The sequence below is a fragment of the Anabas testudineus genome, chromosome 2 (assembly GCF_900324465.2).
Source record: "Anabas testudineus chromosome 2, fAnaTes1.2, whole genome shotgun sequence".
Classification (NCBI taxonomy): domain Eukaryota; kingdom Metazoa; phylum Chordata; class Actinopteri; order Anabantiformes; family Anabantidae; genus Anabas; species Anabas testudineus.
The window spans coordinates 3,584,574-3,610,378 of NC_046611.1; the positions used below are offsets into that span (position 1 = coordinate 3,584,574).

General features: G+C 40.7%; 2 protein-coding genes across 4 annotated transcripts; one reads left to right on the forward strand and one right to left on the reverse strand.

Annotated features, from left to right (window-relative positions):
* Nucleotides 1–78: 78 nt before the first annotated feature.
* LOC113163754 (nuclear receptor subfamily 4 group A member 2-like) lies at nucleotides 79–9,381 on the reverse strand. 2 transcript variants are annotated; one of them, XM_026362668.1, is made up of 7 exons: nucleotides 9,301–9,381; nucleotides 3,874–4,730; nucleotides 2,771–2,900; nucleotides 2,524–2,681; nucleotides 2,206–2,405; nucleotides 1,842–2,020; nucleotides 79–335 (listed from the first exon to the last, which is right to left on the reverse strand). In XM_026362668.1, exons 1-7 carry the CDS (start codon nucleotides 9,356–9,358, stop codon nucleotides 79–81), a joined length of 1,839 nt encoding a protein of 612 aa, XP_026218453.1. In that variant the 5' UTR covers nucleotides 9,359–9,381. The 2 variants fall into 2 exon arrangements, with proteins under 2 accessions (XP_026218453.1, XP_026218454.1); XM_026362669.1 differs by lacking the exon at nucleotides 9,301–9,381 and adding an exon at nucleotides 4,990–5,158.
* On the forward strand, nucleotides 6,768–25,805 carry gpd2 (glycerol-3-phosphate dehydrogenase 2 (mitochondrial)). Of its 2 annotated transcripts, XM_026362665.1 has the most exons (18): nucleotides 6,768–6,924; nucleotides 9,417–9,523; nucleotides 10,599–10,607; nucleotides 11,662–11,833; nucleotides 12,166–12,290; nucleotides 12,389–12,486; nucleotides 12,594–12,757; nucleotides 14,831–14,995; nucleotides 15,137–15,281; nucleotides 16,003–16,196; nucleotides 17,030–17,164; nucleotides 17,254–17,429; nucleotides 18,924–19,055; nucleotides 19,141–19,299; nucleotides 20,485–20,597; nucleotides 20,938–21,016; nucleotides 21,112–21,210; nucleotides 23,427–25,805. In XM_026362665.1, the coding sequence occupies exons 2-18, from the start codon at nucleotides 9,422–9,424 to the stop codon at nucleotides 23,550–23,552; spliced, it is 2,193 nt and encodes a 730-aa protein (XP_026218450.1). In that variant the 5' UTR covers nucleotides 6,768–6,924; nucleotides 9,417–9,421; the 3' UTR covers nucleotides 23,553–25,805. The 2 variants fall into 2 exon arrangements, with proteins under 2 accessions (XP_026218450.1, XP_026218451.1); XM_026362666.1 differs by lacking the exon at nucleotides 10,599–10,607.

Genomic DNA, 25,805 nt, shown 5'->3' on the forward strand with positions numbered 1-25,805 from the left:
AAATGATGTGTGATGTCACACTTCAATTAAATAGATGTTCGGAGGAAAACATTTAGTGAAGTAGAAGAAAAGAAGTCTCTAAAATGGCAACGTGTCGAGGAATAACTTATCTATTATGGCAGGCGGCGGCACCAAGTCCTCCAGCTTCAAATAGAAAATCCTCTGCAGGCCTTGGACGCACAGAGTGCGGAGTTCAGGCAGCTTCGTCCAGAGTCTGGACACGTTGGACCGGCAGGACGCGGCTCCGTCGGCGCACGGTCCGCCGTCCTTCAGGCACCTGAGGAGGCTGTTCTGCAGCTCCTCCACCTTCCTCGGCTCCTTCAGGCCGTGTCGCTCTGCAGGTCCCCGGGGGTCAGGTTTTAAAGACGCGCAGAAGTTGATAAATAAGGAGAAATAATGTAAGTCTGTGCGCAAACTAACCCACGTTATTACAGGCTTTTATTTTGAAAAAACACTAGACACTAGATAGATTTACAAATAATTCGGAACTTTTTCACAGTTTCACGTTTGTCGAATAAATCAGAGAATTTAAACTGTTTATTTATCCATTTATTAATTTTTTTGTTGATTTCAACCAAAGCTTTTAGCTAAATATTCCCACCATTTAATGCTAATCTATGCCTGGAAACAATGTGAAGTGTTAGCATAACTTTAGCTCTGTGTTTCAACATTTACCGTGAATTCTGAAGGGTTTGTGTTTATTCACGACTTTTAGCTAAATGCTTCAATCATTTATCATGATTTTAACTAGTTTGTTTTTGGTTTTCAACCACTTATCCATTAGCAAGTTTGTGTTTTAACTATTTATCCATTAGCTTAAAGCTACTTTTAGCAAACTGTTTTATTAGCTGGATGTGGCTAACTTATTTCCATCAGTTATCTACTATTTAAACCATTAGTCATTTAACTTACTTTTAATAACTTTGCATACTTTTAACTAACAATTTCAGGTTCATTCATTAATTTTAGTTAACTGTTTAAAATGTAACACTTAGCCTAGCTAACCCTACCTTTAGCTTATTTTTAGCTAACGTGCTAACTGCTTCAGTATTTCTTTCTAATCTATTTAATTCTCCACTATTTAAGCCACTTACTCTTAAATAACCAGATAAAACAGTTCAACTATTCACCAGCCTACAATCAGCTTCTTCATTTGGCTAATTGATATATTATTATTTTGTTTACCCACCATTGAATTCAACAAACTTTGAGACCTCTCCGTCTGTTTACATTCTCAATCACTAACTTGCTCAGGTCGTATTAATAAACACATTAGTATTATTTATTCTAATCAAAAACACTTCTATTAGTTTATTTCCAGTATTTCTATGCCTCCCTGACGTGTCCTACACACACACACACACAGTGTTTGACATCACTCACTCACAGCAGAGTTTATTTCTTTTCACTTAAAGTTGCATTTCTATGTTTATGATTAAGAAACGTTCATGTTTATGCACCTATCTCCACTGCCAGTATTTATACTACTGTATATTCAATCAGTGCAGTACTGTCCACTACTCTCCAGCAAAATATCTGCAATTATCCGTGTGAATTTATTTATTATATCCACTGTATGTCTAATATGTTGTGTATTTATCTGTGGTGAAACTTTTCTCTACATGTCGGTCTGTGTGCACTCTAATGTTACCACTGTTTACATTGCATGTTGGAGTATTGAAGTTTCATTCAGCTTTACTGGTGCATTGTCTGTTTGACTTTGACTTATACTATGCAGCACAATCCATGTTGAAGTTCCATGTTTGCATTAATTCAGGGATTTTTAGCATTGTGTACACAGATTGAGCAAGACACAAAGAGTTTTCTTCAAAGTGTCTCACCTGTGACAAGGGCAAGGGAGCAAATGCAGGAGAAGGTGGAGACGTCCAGGTTCATCCTCTGCAGATTGGCGGAGAATTCAACAATGCTGTCAATCCACTCCCCAAACCCCCGCAGGCACTGGAGCCGGTGCCACACTGACCCATCGCAGAAGATCAGCTTCCCTTCTTCAGGGTTGGACCTGAAACCGTTTGACAGTAAAGGGTTACCTGGTTACATCTGTCCAACGACCTCTGCATATATCCTATACTGATTTAGTCTTTTAAAACAGTGGTAGAGCTTCAAATTTGGGATCTTATAACAAATGCTTAGTCTGTCTTTGATTCAGGAAGTCTCTCAGTGTCGGATGGAAGGTTTGTTCTTTACCTGTACGACAGTCGTAAAACAAACAGCTCCAGGAAGGCTGAGTAGAAGAGGAGGTCTTGATCATGTTTGGGCAGGGAGCTAAAGCCTGGGATCTTCTGCGCCCAACCTCGAATCACCTCCATTGATCTGGTCAGGAGGTCGTAAAACTGTCGGACATGCTGTGCTTCGTCTCCCAGTGGACTTCCCGGACTCTCCTTGAACTGTAGTAAAAGGTCACCAGTGGGGTCAGGCAGGTAAGATATAAATGTCCGCTCTTGTATATGTTATCTTAGGCTAGAGGTGGAGTATTTCTTGAGTTACAGTGCCAACTCTGCTTACTTTGGAGTAGTCAAGGCGAGAAGGTTGAGGGTTCGATTCCACGTGCGCCCTGATGAGGGCGCTCAGGAGGTTGTTAACAGGTGAAGATGAATCTGGAAGTGTTTTAGGTTTGGATGGCAAACGACCCCTTCGTCCCTTTAGACTGTCTGTCCTCACCACTGCAAAGCATCCAAAAAACAAGAGACACATTTCAGCTTTTCATCTGATTTGACGGATGAAGGTTATGAAGTGTAGTTTTAAGATTTACCTTCTTTGACCATTCCCACTGCAAGGCACTTCTGGAAGCGACAGTATTGGCACCTGTTCCTCCTGCGTTTGTCCACAGGGCAGCTTTTGGCAGCCAAACACACATACTTGGCATTTTTTTGCACTGTGCGCTGCATGAAGAGAAGAAGAACAATATATATCACATCTGTTTAATATCGTAATGAGGGAGGTTAAAGATTCTTTGTTTAAATTATTAAATGTAACTTCACTGAGACGTAGAGTCAGTAGATGAAGTCGATGAATGAAACACATACAAAACCATCTGAGCACAGAGAGCAATTTCTGGGCATGTTCTTTGCGACACTGGTACAAGTTCAAAAGACATCTTAAAAGATCATTATAGCACAATATTGGTCTCTGTGGCACCGATCAGAACGAAGAACTGCCCCAAACAAAGGGGGCTTTCTTCAAGCTTATGCTGGATGATCTAATCTAATGGCACTGCGAACCTTTTGGAAGGAGTTTTTGCACCAGAACAAGAACCCGCAATGCTCCTTTAGAGTTGAGAGGATTTTTTTTAATCCTTAAATGGTCCTTTTTAAATTAACAGCTGCACTCTTGCTCCTTTGGGCCGTCTGACGCAGTATCAGGCATTCTGCTGGCGAACAGGGCAATCTGAGTAAATACAGGGTCGTGGCCATTCATAATTTGGAGAATCGCCCCGGGAATCTCCTTCAGAGAGAAGAAGGGGTTTGTTTTTATTCATGGCACGTTGGTGGCCATTTTCATACAGGACATTTGCCCCTAAAGCGCGTATGTCAAGAGATCGAGACGTGCGTGTGAAGTATAATGGCCAATTGAGGAGGCCAGTGGGTCATAGCGGGGCTTTTACATTAAAGACTATTACTAAAAGTTAGATTAGAAAATTACATTAGAAAAGAAAAGTGAATATATCCACGTTGAATGTCTGATATTTTCAGTTTTTGTATATTAAATTCATGAAGGCACAGATACATTCTTCTCGAGTTTAGTTACTCCAGTAGCATCATTATCATTCAGAAACCTACTCAGTTATTTCCCAGTTAAAACGTAAAACCGTAACTTTTCACACAGGTGTAAACTAATGGAGCAGCGAGAACAAACCTTAAAGAAACCCTTGCAACCCTCGCAGGTGCGCACTCCATAGTGCTGGCAGGCCGCGTTATCCCCGCACACTGCGCACAGCCCCTCCGCGCTCAGCGGTCCTCGGCTGTGAGCAGAAGACGCCTGGTAGTCCATGAAGTGGTGGCCGTGGGCGAGCTGGAGTGGGTGAGGAAATCCAACACCAGGCTGCTTTCCCAGACCGGCGGAACCCAAAATCCCGGGGCTGTCCAGCTGCTGGTGCGCACCAGCTGAGTCCAGGTTCATGGACACATGAAGAGATCCGTCAAATTTCATCGGACATGTCGACAAGGTCTGACCTCCGTGTTGCGCGTGTTTAATAGAAAACAGTGAGAATCTGGATAACGTGTTTTTCCTGTGCGCCGTGGCCAAATAGTCTTGACGGAAACTGTACAGAGAGCCGGAGTCCTCCCAGATGTGTCCCGAAGGAGTATGGAAGCTGGATGTGAGGGGTGTGTGCGGGGACGGAGACCGGTAATAATAAACGGAGCCCGGAGAGGAAAGCAGCTCGTCGGACTGGTGTGGGTGATGCTGATTCGGCTGATACCGCGGACACACGTGCGCATCCTCCACTTTGACGCACGGCAGCTCCCCCTGTACTGGCATTTGGAAGAGACATGGGGGCTTCATGTCGTACCCGGAGCCATAACTGTCCGCCAAAGGGCCAAAACTGGGGCCAGATGTCGCAGCTGATATTTCGCTGTTGGTAAGATCCATGCTGAACTTGACAAACTCTGGGGTGAGGAAGTCGCAGCTGCGCTCTCTCTCGGAGCTCTGGGAGGCCGGACTGGCTCCTTGTGGAGAGGAGCCGCACTGGGTCTGGACGCACGGCATGGTCACTGCAAACAAGGAAAGGATGCAGTCAGTCATATATGTAGGAAACATCTTCTAAGTAGCTGAGATAGTTCATTGAAGTACAAGTTTGATTCCTTTAAGAAGTGATAATATGATCAGTGTTTTCCTGAAAGTATTTTAAAAAGTAAACGAAAAAACAAGTTGCACCTCGTTAGTTTTCACGTGTTAAAGAAGCGATACGAAGAGATTTTAGAGAGCAAAAACATGAAATTGCAATGCATAAAGATCGTACCGGGTTCTTACCTTAAGGCTTGTGTTGTCTTATTTCCCAGAGGATGTTTTGCACGATAAAATATTGCTGATATGAAACACACATCAGAGCATGTTTCACACAACAAGAAGCTGTGGATTTCTTTGGAGAAAATTAAAATATGCAGCACCTTAAACCTCCATCCACTGTCAGAGGACAGTCATAAATAATCCCATCTCTGCTGGACTGTTGCGTGTGGATCTGTTGGGTTTAGCTGCTAACAGAAAAGTCCACTCGCTGTCTGGAGAGCAAAGGAAATGACTGTTCCTCCCACTCCTCCCACTCTTGGCTTTCACACTGGCTGCCAGTGCCTGCGACAATGTGCTTTTGTTTACGCGGTGCGCACCCGTGTGCCAAACGCTATTACGCACAAGCCACAGAGGGGTGGAGTGGTGTTTGTGACTGTGTGTGTACACGGTGTGGGCACAGAGAACGCTTCATGTAATCGGGGCCCACTTTCTTCCAGTTTGTGTCATATTATAGGTATGTTGTTGTGATTTAGAAATAATCAGACCTGTAGCTTTTAGGCAGTGCAGATGGTTTTTGGTATTATTGGGAAATGAGATTCATAGTGAGTCAGTTATTGATAGGAATCATTTTGAACAGCTGTTAAAGCATCAGATGGTGCACATTACAAAACTTTAATGATCCTTAACAAATGCAAAATACATCTGTTTTGCATTGTTTGCTGGTCTTCAGCTTTTCCCCCACTCTATAAAGCCATTGTTTGTCTCTTTGTGGTCATTTTGTGTCTCCTTAAGGTTGTATTAACTATGTTTCTTCCAGTTTTGCATCTCTTCTGGCTATTTAATTTTGCATCTTTTTGCAGTAATGTGTTTGTGGTCTTGTAGTGTGTAGTTATTTTGTTAGTGTGTCTGGTTATTCTAAATATTCTTTTTGCATATATCTTTGTGCTAAGTTTGTAGTTTTTTGGGTAGTTTTTCCCTCAGTAGTGATTTGTGGGCTTTTAGCATCTTTTTCTACTTCTTTTATGGTCATTTTGCATCTTTGGTGTTTTTAGTTTATGGTTGATCTATTTATAGTTGCTTTACATGTTTTGGGATCTATTTTTCATCAGTGTGTAATAATTTTCAGTTTGTGGTCATTTTACATCTCTTTGTTCTTTTATTGTTTTTAGTTGTTTTTGACCAGCGTCTTTTGTATCTTGTGTCTTTGTCGTCGTTTTGTGTTTTTCTGTGGCTGTTTTTGTCTCTATAAGCTTGTTTTCATCTACTTGTAGTAATTTTACAACCTTCACTGTTTATTTTGCATATCTGATCATTTTACATCACTTTTTTGGGTCATTTTTGTCTTTTTTTTCTTTTCATCTCTCTTTCTATCGTTTGCACCAAATTTAAATGGTGATGTTGCATCTCTTTGTGGTTGCTTCACATTCTTCTGGAGTAATTTTGCATATTTTTGTACTTATTAACCTCTGCAGTAGTTTTGTTTCTCTTATTATTTATCAGGCTTTTGTACTGATGTAGTGGTCGTTTTGCATCTGTGTTTATTTGTGTGTTTGTTTGTTTTTTGCATATTGTGGTGGTTCTGTGTATCTGGCACTGACGTTTCGCTCTTTGACCCTTTTGGCCCCGTTCACTAATCCTTTCATCGCAGAAAGACAAACGACAGCTGGAGGCACTTCTCCCTCTTCGTCATCATCCTGATGAGGAAGAGTGAAGCCTTGTGCAAGATTTCCCTGTGCTGACGTCAACAACGTGGTGCCGCCTCCGCTCGGACACCATTGGACTAGTCGGCCGAGTGCTGCGCTGCGATTGGCTCTCGGCAGCGTCAGTCCAAGCCTCTGCTTCCTGGTTGTAGCTGTCAAACCCGAGCTAACGTTTCCGTCTGGGGGACATCTGATGTTCCCAGTCGCCGCCTTGCATCGCCCCGAGCGAGACACATTCAGCCACAGGACACGAAGCCCTGTAAGTGGGAATTCCTGTTGTATCACTCGATGTTTGTAGGACATTTTAAAACATGTCTAATAACGGTAAACCCTGTGTTTGTTGGCACGGAGCCAAAACTCGGAGCAACATCTGCGAGTTTTCCTTTGCTAGTGACTGTGTGGACTCAAATAAATCACATCTTTACTCTGTTGTTATAGCTAAAAACGTGCCTAGTTAATTAGTTCGCTTCGTCTTTTAAAACCAGTTAAGATAGCTGAATTGTGCCGGTAACATGGAGGTTTATGCTTCTCTTTTTTGTAAGGTAAAGAGCTTATTCGTGACTCTTAAGACAAACGTGTTTGTGACCAGCAGAGATCAGATTTTAATCCACAGCAAGTTCATAAAACCTCGACTTCCTCCTGTGTGTGGACAGATAATGATTAATACAAAGCGATCTGACATCATAGGTTAATACACAACTACCTGCCCTATCACATGTACTGTTGTACGAACCAGCCACTGATCGTCTGTGAATACACATTAAAACAACGAAAAAGTCAATGGAGTTCGTCATGTGTTTCTTTAAAAGCCTGTCCACAGCAGTCAGGAAGCTCCCCACCTGTGCTGACTCAGAATGAGTCTGCAGGCTGATGTAAGGGAGGACAGTGTGAATGAGGAAGGAGTGTCCCAGCATCACCATGTGGAGGATCTTATAGTAATGTCCCCTGATTTGTTACTTCTCCATTATCACTCACAAAACACACAGTTCTCAGCATATTGACAAAATTCATTTCAGTGCTTATAATTTATCTTATAATGAACTATGGCAAAGTTGTCATATTTAAAATGCCTATGTATTTTCAGCCTTAAATGACCCCTTTAGAGCTCTAACTATGATTATTTTGTAATCAGTTAATACATTTTCATGAGTTAATGATTCAGTATTTGCGAATCATCAAGGAAGGCGACATATTACAATGTCTTTGAGAATTGATATAGTGTCATGAAACATAACATCCTGATACTCCTGTGCATTGTGTATTTTCTAACCTCCCTGCTTGAGTATTGCTCATAGGTGGATACAGTAGGAAATTATTAGCTTATTGCAGCTATTTTCTATTTGTACATGTTTTACTTTTGTTAACTTTAAGCCAACTTGATGCTGTATTAACTGGAATACTACAACGTCTAATTTGGCCAGAAATTGGCAGTAATTATGACTCTGATTTTGGTGCTGGTGTTGGTGCTAATAGGTCATTAGTTAGACCAAACCGGTTATTGACATTTGTGCCATCTGTAGCTGTGTTTTATTAAAATGCATTAGAATCTGCTTCAGCGTATGCCACTCCCTGGACAACTTTATTCAAAGTGCACTACAGTGGGGATGCAATTACATTTTTGTGCTGCCCCTGGTGGGAATTGATGTCCTGGTGTCAATTTCTGCTCGTTATGGCACACAGGGTCATTATGAAAATGCTTATTAATACTGAACTGCAGGTGTGTGTGTACAATAATTTTAATCTTTTTTTTATTTGAGACGAGTGATTTATTGCATTTTTTTTTTTTTTTTTTTTTTTTTTGTGTGTGTGTTTGGATGTTTCCAGAAAGACTAATAAATGTAATTAATGTTGATCAGTCACATCTGGCTGATACCTAATAGCTTAATAAGTTCAGTATTAGCCCTAAAACCAATCCAGCAGATTGGGTTGATGCATCTCTATAGTTTTAGTTCAAACTAAGATTTTAAATAGGAGAGTTGCAACAAGAAAAGGTTTTATTAATCATTGTTCTCTGTGTGTTTCTTATATAATAAAACAGCAAAAGTAAACCCTAATGTGATGTCTTTAAATCTTTATATTTTACATGACAAAGAGGAGTTTACTTGTGAAAAATCTTAGATCACTGTGGAGGCCAAGTATCTGAGGTCTTTTGGACTAATGCAGAGCAGAAAGAGTGAGTTTATATTTCTATGCATTGCACAAAACACTTTAATTATCAGAGCCCAGTAAATTAAATGTGTAAATGCTGAATAGCTGGACATAATTTAATGATTTTGCAACATATGCAACTAACATTATTGATGAATCTGTCAATTAGAGTTTTCAAATAATCAATCTTTCTGATCATGTACTATTTTAAATGCCAACACGTTACAAAATTAACAGAACAAACGTGGTGTCTGCACTTAGTCGAGCTGAACTCTGAGAAAAATATTTATTTTTTTATTTAAGGCAAAGCATTTGAAGATTTTGCCATAGAAATGTTCACGTTACAGAGCAGAAGATTGTTGATGACAGTGACAGCAATGATTAGTTGCAGCTCTAGACTAAAATATGCAACACATTATCACCTACATCTTAAATATTATTTGAAACAGTCTTTGGATAATGAAAGTGTCTCTCCCCCTTTACTTACAGTTCCATTTATTCCCATTCCTCCGTTTGCATTCCTCCTTCACATGATCTCCTGTCATATGAGAACCGACTAACCCGGCATCTCTTCTCTGTCTCACTGTTCTTGGTCTCTCACAGGGCCAATGGCGTTCAGGAAGGCTCTGAAGCGGACGGCGATAATAGGTGGTGGGGCGGTCGCCACAGTTTTTGGTGTGTCTCAGCTTATTGAGTACAGGAAAACACAGGTAGGTTGACAAAGGACATGGGTTTGCAAATGTTGTTGCAAGAATTCCACCTTGCAAACATCCAGTCTTACAGGATTTGACTGAATATTTAAGTTAAAGGTTAAACTCTGAACACTTTTTAAACTTTTTGACAGCAGGATTTTGAGAAACTTTTAGCTTTTAGTCTGAAACAAAGCGTAGAGGGACTGTCTTTCTGGGCGTGTCTGATCTAGATTGTGGAATGTGTTTACCTTTGTGTTTTTATTCTCACCTACTCTGCCTGCAACCCAGTACTGGATGACCAGCCACTAATGAAAAAATGAACACATGGTCTCATATTAGTAGTTTCTAGTTAAACTCCTGTAGAACTACCTCCTAATGTTTTTCTGGTCCAGCAACAAGATGTAACTAGTTACCTTGGCAACACAGACATCATACACTTAGTCACATTACCTTCTTTTGAATGCGATGAGTATAGAGAAATGTGTCTTGAACATTGATTATGCTAAATGAAGACACATGTTAAGCTAATTTGCTGCACGTCTAAATAATACACTTGGTAAATTCAGGGTACCTGCAGAACTTGCAGAGTCTTATGAGTTTTAAGTTGCTTAGAAGGTATTTAAAAGTCCTACTGTCATTTACAAAAGTGTGTATTGTAAAAAATGATGTCTGGATCCTAATCCATCCATCAGTTCATCCATCCAGTTTGTGCTGCTTATCTATGTCCAGGCTGTGTTTATTGAATGTTGTAGTGATATTTTTAGGAACTGTTGTTATACGCTATAGTTTGACACTTATTATTATAAGAAGGTCTTTATATTTTGTGTTTGTCTACAGGCCAGATTAACATTCGAATCCCAAAACTCTCCAGAACAGTTTTTCTGTTTTTATTCTCATGCCACTGATGAATACATTACCACACAGCTTAGCTTCATTTGACGTAGATCAGCAGCTGTGTTCTCTGACCCCAATTTCAGTCTTGCTACACAACTACATATCAAACTTTATTTGACTGTACAACCTAATGTGAACTCTGTTTTGTGTCCTGGCGCGCTAATGTCTTCTCTTGCCCATCGTCATCCTCTCAACCAAGCGTGGATTGGTAAGCAAGAAGTCAACCCTGATGAAATATAATTATTTTCACAATAGTTTGTAATCATGCATGCCTCTAATCCCAGTAATTGCAATGCTGATGAGATGAATGTCCGTCTTGTCTCCTTTAGCAAGGGCACATGGCTTGGAGAAGTTTTCAAGACAACGGCCGATTGGCTATTAGCATGGGCCTTGCTGTGCCGTTCACTAACTTAACTTGATTACAGGGGGGCACGCTGGCACTTAATTCTGTGGTGGTGTTTGTCTGTATGCATCATCAAAAATAGACAATGATTATATCATCGTCTTGTTTGCGGTTGCAGGCCTAAATTACAAACGCCCGCTACAATTTGCAAGTCAAATGCCGTGTTGGCTTCAAAGCAGTTTGATGCAATCATTTAGCTTGAACTGCTAAATAGAAAAATGAATATTTCATTAGAAGTAAAAACCTCGTATCAGAGGGGAGCTGTTTTTTTATTGTAGTTGTGATTGTTTCTTTAAATTAATTATTTTGCTAATCAAACAATGGTTGTAAAGGATCTTCAATGGCAGGAATGCGGTTTGTTTTCTGGGGTTTTTAAAGTGGAGCAGCAGGTAGTAACCCTTAGCAAACTTTGCTTTGCTTCTACTCACATTAGGAATATGATGCGTGTGTTGTAGTAACACTTCACTTGGGAAAGTAAAAGTGACAATGAGACATTAAAGGCACATTATAATATCACTTTCTAACTTCTGTCTCTATATTATAATGTTTCTATCTGGAAAAAGGCCAAGATGCATTAAAATGGTTGCAAAAGACATGATAAATTATATCACATGCATTTTATGAGGTGACTAATAAGGCATAAGCACATTACACTGGGAAAGTGTAATGTGTATGTTTCACCTCACTGAAACATCATAAGCAACTCAGGTGAAGTGTTGCTATACTTTCTGACCTTTTAATTCTAGTTTTTAGATTAGGATTAGTATTAGGATTAAACATACACCCCATACTCTTTTGAACACTTCAGGAAAAACAAGGTGTTGTGCTCACTGTGTTTGTGTATCTGTGTCACATCCAGGCTCGGTTAGCCAACGTGGAAGCAGAAGCGGAGCTGAAAGTCGTCTACACGGACGAGCTTCCCTCACGGCAGGCGCAACTCTCATCACTAAAAAACACAGAGGAGTTTGATGTCCTGGTTGTTGGAGGAGGAGCCACAGGAGCAGGATGTGCCTTAGACGCTGTCACACGTAGTAAGTTTACTGTTGAAAGGTCCTCTCCGCTTTCAAGTACATGGATCTCACTCTCCTGGGATGTAACAGGTTTTTTGATTTAGCAATTGGGTCATAATTGAAGGAAGGAAACGCCTTGCAGGATGTTATGAGATCACTGGTAACAGTTTATAAGGTCCTTGTAGATACATTAGAAAAATGTAGTATCTATCTTAGCTACAGCCCAGTATTTGGTCTCTGCTAACGTCATATTAATCCATTCCTTACTAATTATATTAACATAGACTTTATAGACATACATTATCAATAGCAAACTGTGCAGGTACTGCCTTATGTTGTCTCATTTTTCCCAGACCTCAAGACTGCTCTCGTAGAAAGAAGCGACTTCTCTTCGGGCACAAGCAGCCGGAGTACCAAGCTAATCCACGGTGGAGTCCGCTACCTCCAGAAGGCCATCATGCAGTTAGACTACGAGCAGGTTCCTCTCCATCTTTTTATGTCGCACCTTCAACTCGTCTTCTTGCTGGTTTTCTTTGTCATCACCTTTTCTTTATTCCTACTCTACGTCTGAAACAGTACATGATGGTGAAAGAAGCTCTGCATGAGCGAGCCAACCTGCTGGAGATTGCGCCTCATCTATCAGCACCGCTACCCATCATGCTTCCTGTTTACAAGTGAGTGTTGGATTCCTACAAAACGTGAACTTTTATATAAACAAAATAAATAAACAAATGATAAAATATGTCTAACTTTGTTGTCAACTCTGTTGTTTATCTCCAAGATGGTGGCAGTTGCCTTACTACTGGGCAGGGATCAAGATGTACGACTTGGTGGCTGGGATCCAGTGCTTGAAGAGCAGCTACATCCTCAGTAAAACCAAGGCCTTGGAGCTTTTCCCTATGCTGAAAAAGGACAAGCTGGTGGGAGCTATTGTCTACTACGATGGTGAGTGAGTGCTCCGTTGTTCAGCACCTGCAGAAGCTTTTTTCTTCACTTCTCTAAACAGTCTAAAATGAATTATGGAATTGATGGAACTGTCTCAACAAGGTGGTTTGTTGAATCCGTTTAGGTGATATAAGAACTTTCTATGAAAGTTGCTCAGTGTTGCCTTGTCAGAATTTTTTTTTTTTTTTTAATGAATTGACTTTAAGATTATGTTTTTGACCCTCACACTTCCTCTAGTGGTCTCCACTTGTGTCCCACACACATGAATTGGGTTAAAACAAAATAGTCTGACAGGTCAACAAAATGATATGTTATCAAGTTAATAAGATTCTGTTGACAAAAAGAATCCACTTGCTAATGAAAATGTATTCACTGTTTTTTAGCTGTTTATTATGCAGTGATTTTCTATGGAGAACTGCTCTTTTCCTTTTACTGGTCACTTAACCAAAACTGCTTGATTTTCTGCAACACTGACACATTCCTCCATCCACTCACGGGATATTTGTGGACATAAAGCTAAAACCTCAGCCTTTACAGTTTTCATTTAAAAACATTTTTTCTGAAATGCAGGACGTATTGTTAATATAGCAAGATAAGACATAACTAAAGCATGGTGGGAAAAAGCCAAGGTTCTCATGGGAATTAAAGTTAAAATTATTTATTTATGACATATTAATGAAAATATTTTCTGTTTTTCTTTGATTAACATTCACTAAACTCAGGGTGTTGTAGCTCGTAGCAATGCAAATTCAGTGATTGTTGTGTAGAGCGATTAATTTCTCAATCACATCCCGGTTCCTACGAGATGCCAATATTAAAGCAGTCGTGTAAAAAAATGTCTGAGAACAAGAAGGTTAAAGATTACACACGGTTAAAATAGACCTGAGATGAAAATCTTGCCTGTGGCCTCCACATCTCCACTGGTCCCTAACAAAATGTGTTGACAGGCTGGTAGATGCCCGCTCTTCCCTGTGGCAGTAAAGGTTACGTGTTCTCTGGATGGGTACTGAGTAGAACCAGACATATGCTTAGTGTCCAGCTGAGTGTGAGCAGCTCCGTGCCGCCGGAATCTTTTCCTTTCCAACGTTGTGTCTGCAGGTGATGTGTGTTACTGTCGGCTTCACCGAGAATCAGCTCATCATGCTGTTGTTTTTGTCTGACAGAGGATTTTAGTGTCTCTTAAATTCCGTTACTTACTGTATGTTGTACTAAAACTGCGTACTGAATATGAGGTTACATTTCTAAAACAAGCAAAGCAAAAAGCCTTTTATTCTCCAAATGTAAAATGGAAGTGTTCAGATATAACTGAATGTGCTGCAGGCTGGAGAAATGGAAGAGCATTTTCTTGGTGCAAAGCAGCATATGTTTGACTTCCATCTCCCCCCGCCATCATCTGCTCTGAGGGGGGACAGCTCCAGGATGGTGGAGGGGTGGGACGTCTTTTCTCCAATTATGCCGTCTGGAACAATCACGCCCGTGACATTTCAAAATCTGACCTTCTCTCCCGGCGGTGTAGAGCGCAGGAGCGTCGTCATCGGTCAGACCAGCTGAGCAGCAGCTATTCCTCCCTGTCTTAGTTACCACTGCTCCTGGTGCCACCAACAACAGCAGAGGCTCCTTTATTCCCTCTAACACAGCACAGCAAATGTGTGGGAGGAATGTTTTTATCTTAATGCGTCAATACTAGCTACTAACTAACTACAGTGTGTTTATAGATGATTATATACTAGATGAAAAAGGAAATTAGAGCATGTTTAGTGAATGTAATAACTAGTTTTTTAGTGTTACAGTATGAACTTTGTAAAACAGAAACCCTGTCACCTCTTGCAGAATTCACTGAATTGCAAGTTAATTTTAAACTATAAACATCATACAATAACCTTCTATTGTAAATTAACCTTGAAATTGAAAAATAATGAAATATTATAATTTACAACATTCAAACCCTTTGATGTGACATCTCATCCTGTTTGCTTTCATTTTTCCAGAGGGGAAAGTTTCACTTTACTTTCTCTAAATTGAATCATCAGTTGATTTGGATTTTCTCCATCATCTGCTCTTCGTCCTCTTTAGGGCAGCACAACGACGCTCGTATGAACCTGGCCATCGCCCTTACTGCCGCCCGCTACGGCGCCACCATCGCCAACTACACTGAGGTGGTTCATCTGCTGAAGACAAACGATCCTCACACCGGCAAGGAGAAGGTGTGTGGAGCTCACTGCAGGGACGTCATCACAGGTGAGAAGTGCAAATGGAGGGATGAGCTCCTCCCGGGGGTGGTTTGATCACTTTAAAGACCGTGAAGCTCTAAAGTTGGATTTTATTTCATACAAAATCTAGAAATGGCTGAACCAGTTGACTTTTTCAACGTCTTAACAGGGCAGGAATTTGACATAAGGGCCAAGTGTGTGATCAACGCCACCGGACCTTTCACAGACTCGCTGAGGAAAATGGACAACCAGGAAACCAAGAACATCTGCCAACCCAGTGCCGGCGTTCACATTGTCATCCCCGGCTACTACAGGTGCTGCACAATACTGACGTACATCTCATCTACAGCCCGACACAGCATGTCCTTTACAGCAACCATGAATTTTTATTTAAGTTGTGGGTGTCATCTGAGTTGACATCTGCTCTTTCAAAAGCATTAAGCTGTAAATATTTTTTCCTCAGTGTTTTCTCATTCTCATGTGTAAATACTAATCCTGCTAAACTACTATCTGACCTATACCTGCATGCATTGCACAGTCTCCTCTGGTTACGATACAGCAGAGCAATAGAGTGGTTTTGTTGAAGTCGGGGGTTTTAAAGTTCAACGAAGCTTATTGAGCAAAACCCGAGGGAGTTCGAGCCCTTTGAACAGCAGCAGAAATGCCAAACACCTAATTCTCTTCCTCCCTCTCTCTCGTCTTCCTCCTGCCTCTATCTGCCACCCCCCTCCCACTCTTCTTCCACCTCCAGTCCTCTCTCCTAATTTTTCCTCTCTCACTTCTCACCTATTCAATTTGTCCCCGTCTCTCTTCCACTCCTGTTCTCTACTGTTGTTTTTTCTTTTTTCCAACACTCCCACTCATTCTGCTGCTTCCCATTGTTTCCTCTGTGATCTTCTCGCCCTCATGTTGTCACAGCAGCTCCAAATGTGACACGGTAACAGTAACAACACATCTAACATAATAATAACTGTTGCTGCTTCTACTCACATTTGTTTTAATAATAAATCCACTGTTTTGTTTTCTGTACGACAGTCCAGACAACATGGGTCTGCTCGATCCGGCCACCAGTGACGGACGTGTCATCTTCTTCCTGCCCTGGGAGAAGATGACCATCGCAGGAACGACCGACACACCCACCAACGTGACGGCCCACCCAATCCCGGGGGAGGACGACATCAACTTCATCCTGAGGGAGGTGCGCAACTACCTCAGCCCTGACGTAGAAGGTACTCACGTCCTCTTTTGTCTCTTCTAAGTTTCTCACAGTCACATCAAGCATCCACAGTTTTTACTGTTCCTGAACTGCACCTCCTGAAGGTTATCTGCTCAGTTGGGGTTCCTTTAGGTGGCCAGTGTTTTATTTTATGTTGTTTATCTCTGTGACCCACAACACTTATTTCTGTACACACATATACACAACTCATACTGCTTCAGGTGTGAGATGAATGTTGATTGTTTCATTACTTTAAAAAAATAAAATAAGGCTGTAGGTGGCTGTAGATTATAATAATAATAATTAACGGAGCGTCAGTCCAGTTTAAGATGCTTCTCAACCACAGATAAATATATAGAAATATTACAATACAAATACTATATGAAATATGTGTGTTACAAATAATTACTTAAAAATATTTACACAAACACAGAAAAAGAAGTTTCTCTATTTCTGCATAAATATGTTTCAAAAATATAATCCTATTCGTCCTAAAACTAGATAAAGGGAACACAATGAAAAAAACGAGACAGAAATCCACTCGGTGGAAAATGATCCAATCTTAAATATTTGAATGCAGCAGAGCTTTATCAGCCGGGCACATCAGCTGGGAGGGTTTTGAATCTGTTGCTCCTTAGAGGACAACATGAGCTTCCTGCTTCACGTTCTTCTGCTGCATTTCCATAGGATTAAAGTCAGGATTTTAGTTCATATTTTTTGCAGAAATAGTAGCGTCACAAACTTCCTCTGTACATCCAGAAATGTTATTCTACCTAATGTCACTAATACCTTAGCATTGGTTTGTTTGTCTGTGTCCCGTTAAATGAGTTGTTTATCTGTCTGCAGTGCGCCGAGGAGACGTGCTGGCAGCGTGGAGCGGGATCCGTCCCCTGGTGACTGACCCCAACTCGAAAGACACTCAGTCCATCTGCAGAAACCACATCGTCAGCATCAGTGACAGCGGACTGGTCACCATCGCTGGTCAGCCGCTCTGAAGAATGATGGTTTTGAAATACTATGACAAAGCTGCGTGTTTACGATGTTAAAGTGCACATGTTGTCTCTGTTCAGGTGGGAAGTGGACCACCTACAGATCCATGGCTGAAGAAACTCTAGACGCAGCCATCAAAGCCCACAGCCTGTCAGCCGAGCCCTGTAAGACTGTTGGTCTGATGCTGGAGGGGGGCAAGGGCTGGACGCCCACGCTCTACATTCGCCTGGTGCAGGACTACGGACTGGAGAACGAGGTAAGACTGCATCTATAGACAGGTGTATCACATCGTTATGTACAGATCTGAGTGATGACTCTGAGAAGGAGTGTGACGTTTGGTGCACAATAGATCAATAAAAACAGGAAGGTGATGAAGGAACTCCACAGGTGCAGGTTTTAGTCTCCAAGTCTCTGCTTCCTGTGCCAAGAAATAGTTATAAACCGTCAGATTCAATTTGTGTTTTTGAACACTGGACACAACCAGACACGTCCTCGGTGCCTGTAGTGCAGCTCTCTACAGATGTGATATGACTCCTCTCATCCTAACTAACTGACTCAGTTTGAACTTCAGCACAGGGTACAGCAGCTGTACACAGGACTAGATACACACAAACGCTCTAAACAAACCTATAAACTCAGACTCATTCAGCGCCTCGATCGGCGGCAGCAGCAGTGGAGCTGATATTAAAGTCGCTGCTGTAACAATGCTGACATTTCTACTGCACAAAACACTGGTCACATGCACTGTACGCTGTACAATGGCTCAGCGCCATTAAATAAGGGCACATTGATTTACATCAGCTACATGCCATCTTTCCAATAATTAGCCTAAGCGTTTTCATTAAATCCAATAGGACATTGTTTCATGAAGAAAAAGTACTTGTGCACCGAGTGCCTACAGTGCACTTACTCCTCATTAGAGGCGTTCAACAGCGGCTCTGGTGTTCTCTCGAATACTCCTAAAAGGTCACTGTTGATATTTGGACAGTGTTTGCCCTTTCACATGATTGGCAAGCCAACGATCTGAATAGCAAATAGCCCTCGTGTGTTCTGTAAACATATGACACCTCATTGACAAAGTGGCGCCAACACTTATCGTTTAACGGCGTGGAGGTGAAATCGATCATGTGAATACCAGCTGGCGCCACGATCTACAGCGTTTAACCTGGAGTTTGTGCAGCCAGAAGTGAATGTGTGCACAAATAAACTTTAAAGTCACTGTAATCCACACAGCTCGTGTTCTTACTCTGAATAGATACTTAATGAATAAACAGACCGACTAACATAACAAATAAGGTTGACAGAGGACAGAATGACTTGTTTTATATTGAAAAATTTAAATGTAATTTAAATTAAAATGACTGTAAAATGTTCTTTATAATGAACCTTTTTAATCAATTTAAAAACTGCATTTTTCAAAGTAATTTTTCAACAGACTATAATAATGAACAAATCTGAAACATCCTCACATCCAGTTGTTGTAGTACGACAGTGAAGATGGAGAGAGATTTTACTGTGTGTGTGTGTGCGTGTGCGTGTGTATATATATATATATATATATTTATATATATTACATTTTATAAATATGTTTCTGATATTATATTTCTTTAGACATTTTATTTTTCTTTCAGACTTTTTACAAATAATTGTGATATATTTTATTAATATTTGTTATATTAGACTTTTAATGTTCCAGTCTTGTTTGTATCGGGTCTTTCTTCATATTCGATTCTCTTTCTGCCTCTCTCAGGTCGCTCAGCACTTGGCCTCCACATACGGTGGAAAGGCGTTTGACGTTGCAAAGATGGCTCAGGTCACTGGGAAAAGGTGGCCGATCGTGGGGAAAAGATTGGTGTCTGAGTTTCCTTACATCGAAAGTGAGGTAAAGGAGGATTTCATACAGTCCACCAGTTGTTTCTAGGCCTACGTATTTGTTGCTCCAGGTTTGACGGTGTCTCTCCTCTCAGGTGCAGTATGCGATTAAGGAGTATGCCTGCACGGCCATCGACGTCATCGCCCAACGGACTCGCCTGGGCTTCTTGAACGTGCAGGCAGCCGACGAAGCTCTGCCTCGCATCGTCCAGATCATGGGAAAAGAGCTGGACTGGAGTCAGGAGAGGAGAACGGTACGACTTTAAAGCATCTACACAAGAATTTATTTCACCAGTTTATGATATTTTTACATTCCCCATAAAACCCTTTGGTTTTCACAGAATGCTTTAATCCCTGATGGGTTCCTGCAGTGCTTCTTTTTTAATCCGTATACAATGGAGAGGACCACACCCTCTATTCCTTCAGGGAGGAAGTTTTGTGTGTGTGTTTACGTGTGCATGAAAAGTTAATTATTTCAGTGTGTTATTGTAAATGAGCAGAGCAAAGCCACATGGAATAACAAGGAACTGTAGAATAACCTGTAAACAAATCGCTCATTTGTACGTTCAGTCGTCACCATTTTCACAAAAACAACTGTCAATGTGCTGAACATGTCCAGTAAACGTTCAGTGAAGTCATCAAGGATGTTGTCGTGGAATAAGTCTGATCACTTCAGTTTGTTTTACCTGCAAACACTCAGTCGTCCAACCTAAACAAAACACAGTGTAGACCATCAGAATAGATTTATTCATAAATCACAAAATCAGAAATGTGTTACATCTGATGGAAAAACAGAGAAGAGGTGACATAAAGACTAAACAGAATGGATTTATATTTAAATGTATCTATTAACAATTTATCATAACATTTATTAGGTTTCAGATTTTGCTTTTCTGCATCTGCGTGTGACTGGACGTTAATTTAGCAAGTTTCCTGCTACTTTTTGCACATTTTGCAAAAACAGCAATTAGGAAAAAGGGTAAATATCATTCAGTCATCATGATACGACGGAACTAATGTTTCTGCCGTTGTGATGCACAGTTTCCCTGGAGAGCAGGCAGGAGATATGTCAGATAAATAAACAAAGCAAAGTGAAGTTATTTTACTCAATCAGACATAAAGCTGGGTGCTCATCACTCAGCATTAAGCTGTCTTTCCACATTTCTACCAGCAAAAAAATATTGAGCCTCAGCAGAAAAAAGACAAAGTAAAATGTGTTGTTGCACCTAAACACTCACGATATTACAAACAACTGAAACTAAATCTGCTGCTCATCTTCATATGGACTAGTTGCTTTATGTTGTTCAGCTGCACACGTGGAAATAACCTCTAAACATTTCTAACGTGTCTTATTTAAACTACACAGATTTTCTATATTTCATGTGATAAAATAACTGAGAATCAAATCAGCGTCTGACTCGTGTCTCTGTGAAATCCAGGCGGAGCTCGAAGCTGCTAAGAAGTTCTTGTACCATGAGATGGGATACAGGTCTCGGTCTGAGCAGCTGACCAAGACGTCAGAGATCAACCTGGACTACCAGGAAGTGGTCAGGTAACTCAGGTTTCTCTGCCTTTGTTACGTGTCAATACACAACCCTACAGTGTGTGTGTGTGTGTGTGTGTGTGTGTGTGTGTGTGTGTGTGTGTGTGTGTGCGTGTGTGTGTGTGTGCGTGTGTGTGTGTGTGTGTGTGATGAGCTGCTGTGTGAGGAGGTGTCGCTCCCTCTTTTAGCTTTTTAAAATCCTGTCTTCTCAGTATCTTGGTTTGTTTCCAGTGTTTAACCTGCAGTTAGATTTAAAATGAACCCGACCCAAACCTATTAATCACACCTCAAATTAAATAATAACTGTTAAAGCAGTGTCAGATTAGATTCCTGCTCGTCTGTCCGACAGGTACAAGAAGCGCTTTCACAAGTTTGACAAAGAGAGCAAAGGATTCATCACCACTGTCGACGTGCAGCAGGTTTTAGAAGTGAGTTTTCAGTCACAGTCGTTCCTCCTTCTTTCGTTTCACACCTGTCTTCATTGCTCGTCATTGATCCCTGATCTTGTTTTTCTCCTCCGCAGAGCATCAATGTCCACATTGATGAAAATGCGCTCCATGAAATCCTTAATGAGGTGGACCTCAACAAGAATGGACAAGTGGAAATTGATGAATTCCTGCAGGTACGTAACGAACAGACGGTGAAAACTCAGTGAGTGTGTCGTCTATAGCAGCAATCTGCATATGAACATTTATAACACAATATAATGTAGTTATGATCAACTTAAGGTCATTATTTTTATATTACACTCTTTACATTACAACAATACAATACAATACAAATTAAGATGACTGTTTATAGTGAAGTATAAACTATTTATAAAATGTTCATATGCAGCTTGTAAATAAGCAAAAAACTGAGCTTATTTAAATGTGTTTTCTATCTTTCTGAAGAAGAATCAAATAAAATATAATCAAATGTATAATGACAGCACATATTTCTTTAAATGACAACTAAGTAATCGACTAGAGAAACAAAGTGCAGTGTGTTATTTTCACTCCTATTCACTTTATAATTATGTCCTAAAACCCTGTTATTCTAAAACAAGTTTAAATTCATCCACTGCAAGACTTTAGCTACACACTGTGCTCAGAAAAGCTAAATGTCAGGTTTGGTTTCACTGCTCAAATCCACGCATCAGGTCAGTTTTGGTCTAAAAATTAAATTGTAAAACTAACATTCCCTAATAATCCAACCAGGTTCCCCTAGAAAACAACTTGTTTTTAATGTTTTTCTGCACAAAATTAAACAATTATTGTAGAAAACACTTTGATTTGCACTAAAAACACTGAAATAGTGTCAATGAACTGTTTCACTTTTTATAAAAACAACTTTTTAAGAAGATTTTTTACTGTAGAACAGTTTTCACATGCAGTATGAGCAGCAGAGCATGTGTGTGATATTGGTACCCAACACCTCTGTCAGTTTGTGCCCCCCCACCTCGTCACACCAGCAGAACAAACAGGACTGAGGACGTGAAGGCACCAGGAGACTCTTTGTGTTGATGTTACCTGCCCCTTTTTGCCCCTCTTTGCCCCTTTTTGCCCCTTTTACCATTTATTTTGGTGTAATTTCTTATTCTCCACCAGCCTCATCATGCTTCACGCTCCACTATGAAATTTGTCATAAAGGGATTTTTGGATACTGGTATCGTGCATGTTCAGTCACTCTCAGTATTATTAGCTACATAAATTCAACAGATTCTCCTTGTGCCTGCTGTAATTTTTATCTGATCGTGGAACCTGTAGCACAAACGATCCTGTCATTTAAAAAAACGATGTGAGGATGGTGAACGTCCATTCCAACAGAAGGTGTGAAGTCTTAACTCTGATGTTCGTAACCAGCAGGTTGGAGCAGATGAAGCTAATTACAGAGGAGAATATCTGTGAGCGATTTCAGTAATGAGGCCTGAACAGTGTCCGGAGCTCCCGCGTCCGTCTGCTGCTAAATTACTTTCTCACTTGACAACGAGTCCAGAGAAGAGTCATTATAGGAGAGCTTGATGACACTCGAGGGTTTAGTCTTCATTAGGGGCTTCTCTGCTGTGCTGCGAGGCTTCTAGGGCCGAGGAAACAAGCTGACACCTGGACGATAAACCAGTTGATTCCGTCTTTTAGTAGAACATGACGGAGTTAATCATCATATCATCACGTCATCATGTGAGGCTGATTGTGTAGTGATTTTATAATCTCATAAACCTTTAGTTTGTTGAAAACAAAACTGAAAATGAACCATTTTAAGAAAAAATGTTGAAACAAAGTTGGGACAGAGGCAACAAAAGTGGAAAAGTACAAACTAGGAAGAGCTGGAAGAACTGTTTCCAACTAATTAGGCTAATTGGCATCAGGTCAGTAACATGATTGGGACTAAAAAGAGCATCTTCGAGTGGGAAACTGTTCAGACAAATCTAAATTAGGTATTCTTTTTGGAAACCAGGGGCGCCGCATCCTCTGAACTGAAGACCACAGGGATCTTTGAATTGTTATCAGTGCTCAGTTCAGAACACGTGGGACAAATGCTGTCCCGTGTGTTCTCTGTGGTCTGTTGTTAATAAAATACGGGTTTATCCCAGCAATCGGGGTTTAGATACCAGAATATATCTGTGGAGGGCTGCGTCTGTTTGTGCACTGGCTGACAACACGTCTTCAGATTCCAGGGTCGGTGTTGGTTTAATTTTCTGTCTCCGGCTTGTGAAGGTGATCGTTCACTGCGTGGCAGCAGGGTATTTTTGTCGTCCTGCAGATAATTATTTCTCCCTGAGGAAAGCAGCCGGTTTGACACGTTAACCTTTCCCGCTGTTATCTCTGTGCATCACGCTCTCTGCTGTTTCCTCTGTAGCTGATGAGCGCCGTGAAGAAGGGACAGGTGTCGGACAGCCGCCTGGCCATTCTGATGAAAACAGCCGAGGAGACGCTGGATATGAGAGGACCGGTGACGGTGGACCGGAGCGGGGGTGGAGTCTGACGCAGAGAAAGGCTACAGGTGGTAAAAGCTGAAAGGGTCTCGTGCTAATTTGAATGACAATGCTGCAATCAAGCACACAGTGTGATGAATTTGGCCAAATCACGTGTAGACTAGCAACAGTGAGAATGTTTTTATATGACTGACATTTGTTTCACATGAAGTCAGAGGCGATGTGTGTGTTTGTCTTTTGTCCTGGACTGATTGGTCCTCAACATCTGGTGCCTCTGAACTTACACAGCGTACAGTGTGTGTTTTATAGCTTCTTTTAAACAAGTTTTTTATATTTTAATTATAACGTTAACGTAGAATTTCCAACACGACTCTGATTGTTGTGTAGATATGTTGAAAATGTCTTCAGGTGGGAACTGAGCTTTTGATTCAGTGGAATTCCACGTCCATCATTTCCTAATCGCTCCCTAAATGTTTCCTGGAAAGAACTGTGTAGTTTCATATTGTTAGAGAGGAAACAGGGACCAGAGTCAAAATATAGCATCTTAACAAGCAACAAATAGACATTCCTAGAAGTTAAAGCAGTTTTGAAGCTGCCTTTAACACAACTGAGAAGCATAAATGTACATTTAAATACGTCTGTTTCTCTTTTCCACAGTGTCAGTGAAGGTTTTCATTCAGGATGCGACTACACTTAAAACTGTTGTTCAGCATTAAATTCACTCTGTGTGGGAGTTTTAATGAGAGAATCGATCAGGCCTTCACCGATACTGTGGAAAACAAAGGTTTTAGCGACTAAGACATATTTAAATGTCAATTTAGCATAAAATTAGAAAAATCCGTAACTATTCCTTTAATTTTATGTACAGTCAGTAACATTCAGGAGTTTACAATCACCTTCAGACACAGCCTGTGCTAAGCTAAGCTAACTGGCTGTGTCATTAGTCCAACGTGTACATCCCATAATGTCAAACTGCTCCTTTACAAAGCTATTAGCTTCCTGCTGTGAGGTTGGATTTGTGTGCACTGAGCTCTGTCCAGGAAACGTCCTGTTAGGACACGATGTGTCTCCAACACATTAGAAGCACTAGTCAGGTGATATTTGAAGTTTCGTAAAGCACCGTGAGGTCGTTCTGCTGCTCACAGGACGTGTCTCACATTTTCCACTGCTGTGTTCTCCATCTGTTGCACTACCAGCACACACTGCTACGACTGATCCGCAGGTTTACATGACGTGGTTTCCAGCTTCAGCGTTACTCTTTGTCGATGTCGATGCTTTTCAATCGTTTCTTTATGAGGCTGCAGCCAGAAACACAATACACTGTGCATCACAAAACACAAACAGGAATTTAAAGCGACTGAGATTGAAGCGCTGTGTTGACGCACAACAGTTTGTCTTTCATCAGTGTTTAGTGATGTTTAGAGGAGTGGATGAAAAGACACTGTACAGAATGAATGTATGAAACGTGCCTTGATGTGCCTACGACATGACACTCCACCGTTCACCCCGTTTTTCACAGCACGGTGAACAAACACAGGAAATGATGTAAAAGTGTGTGTTTTAATACCAGTTATTATATAAAGAATCCTATTTAAAGTGTATCACACTGCATGTGAGCATGTGTCCGAGCAGAGGCTTGTTGTAAGGGGACGAGGCGCCATGTTGGAGCCGTTAATGACGCGACACGAGCTTCGGTTTGTCGCTCTTCTCTAAAATCTTCTGTTAAAAAATAATTTTTATAAATAATTTACAGAAAAGTCTCCTTTTACTGCTGCCATGTGAATATTAGCAGTTTGTTAATATAAACTGTGCCAATAAAAAAATGTAGAAGATAAAGAAGCAACATGATAAACAGCAGAAAACAGTAGAAAACAGTAAATACTCTCATTCATCATGTAAATAACTTTTACTTAAATCTACTGTATGAATATATGAACTCCCACTTGCGTGTGGTCGCACCGGTGCCTAAAACAACAACATGTTAAGTTTTCTGTTGGTTTTATTGTGTTTGATTCAGTTTTTTTGTAAATTCTGAATTCTGGCTTTTTGAAATCATATAAAGAATCAATAAACACTAAAGATCCTTGACTGAATAAACCTTTTTTACCAGGTGAAGCTGCACTAATCCTGGTTCTAGTTTTCATTTCTCTGGTTCTGTTCTTGACTTTTCCTCTAACATGGCTCCAGCTCTTTCTTACCTCAGGCCTCTGTTAAAAGGTTTTTTATGTCTTATTGTTGCTTTTATTTTAAGATTGATATGTATGAGAGTTTTTATTTGGACAATAAACAGAATCAGCCCTGGA

Coding starts and splice junctions, on each gene's coding strand:
- LOC113163754 (XM_026362668.1), bottom strand. CDS start 9,358: ATGACAGGAGATCATGTGAAGGAGGAATGCAAACGGAGGAATGGGAAT. Junction 2,682..2,770: donor AGTGGGAATGGTCAAAGAAG/GTAAATCTTAAA, acceptor GATGCTTTGCAG/TGGTGAGGACAGACAGTCTA. Junction 336..1,841: donor CTCCCTTGCCCTTGTCACAG/GTGAGACACTTT, acceptor GGGGACCTGCAG/AGCGACACGGCCTGAAGGAG.
- gpd2 (XM_026362665.1), top strand. CDS start 9,422: ATGGCGTTCAGGAAGGCTCTGAAGCGGACGGCGATAATAGGTGGTGGG. Junction 12,487..12,593: donor ATCATGCTTCCTGTTTACAA/GTGAGTGTTGGA, acceptor TTTATCTCCAAG/ATGGTGGCAGTTGCCTTACT. Junction 20,598..20,937: donor GACTACCAGGAAGTGGTCAG/GTAACTCAGGTT, acceptor TCTGTCCGACAG/GTACAAGAAGCGCTTTCACA.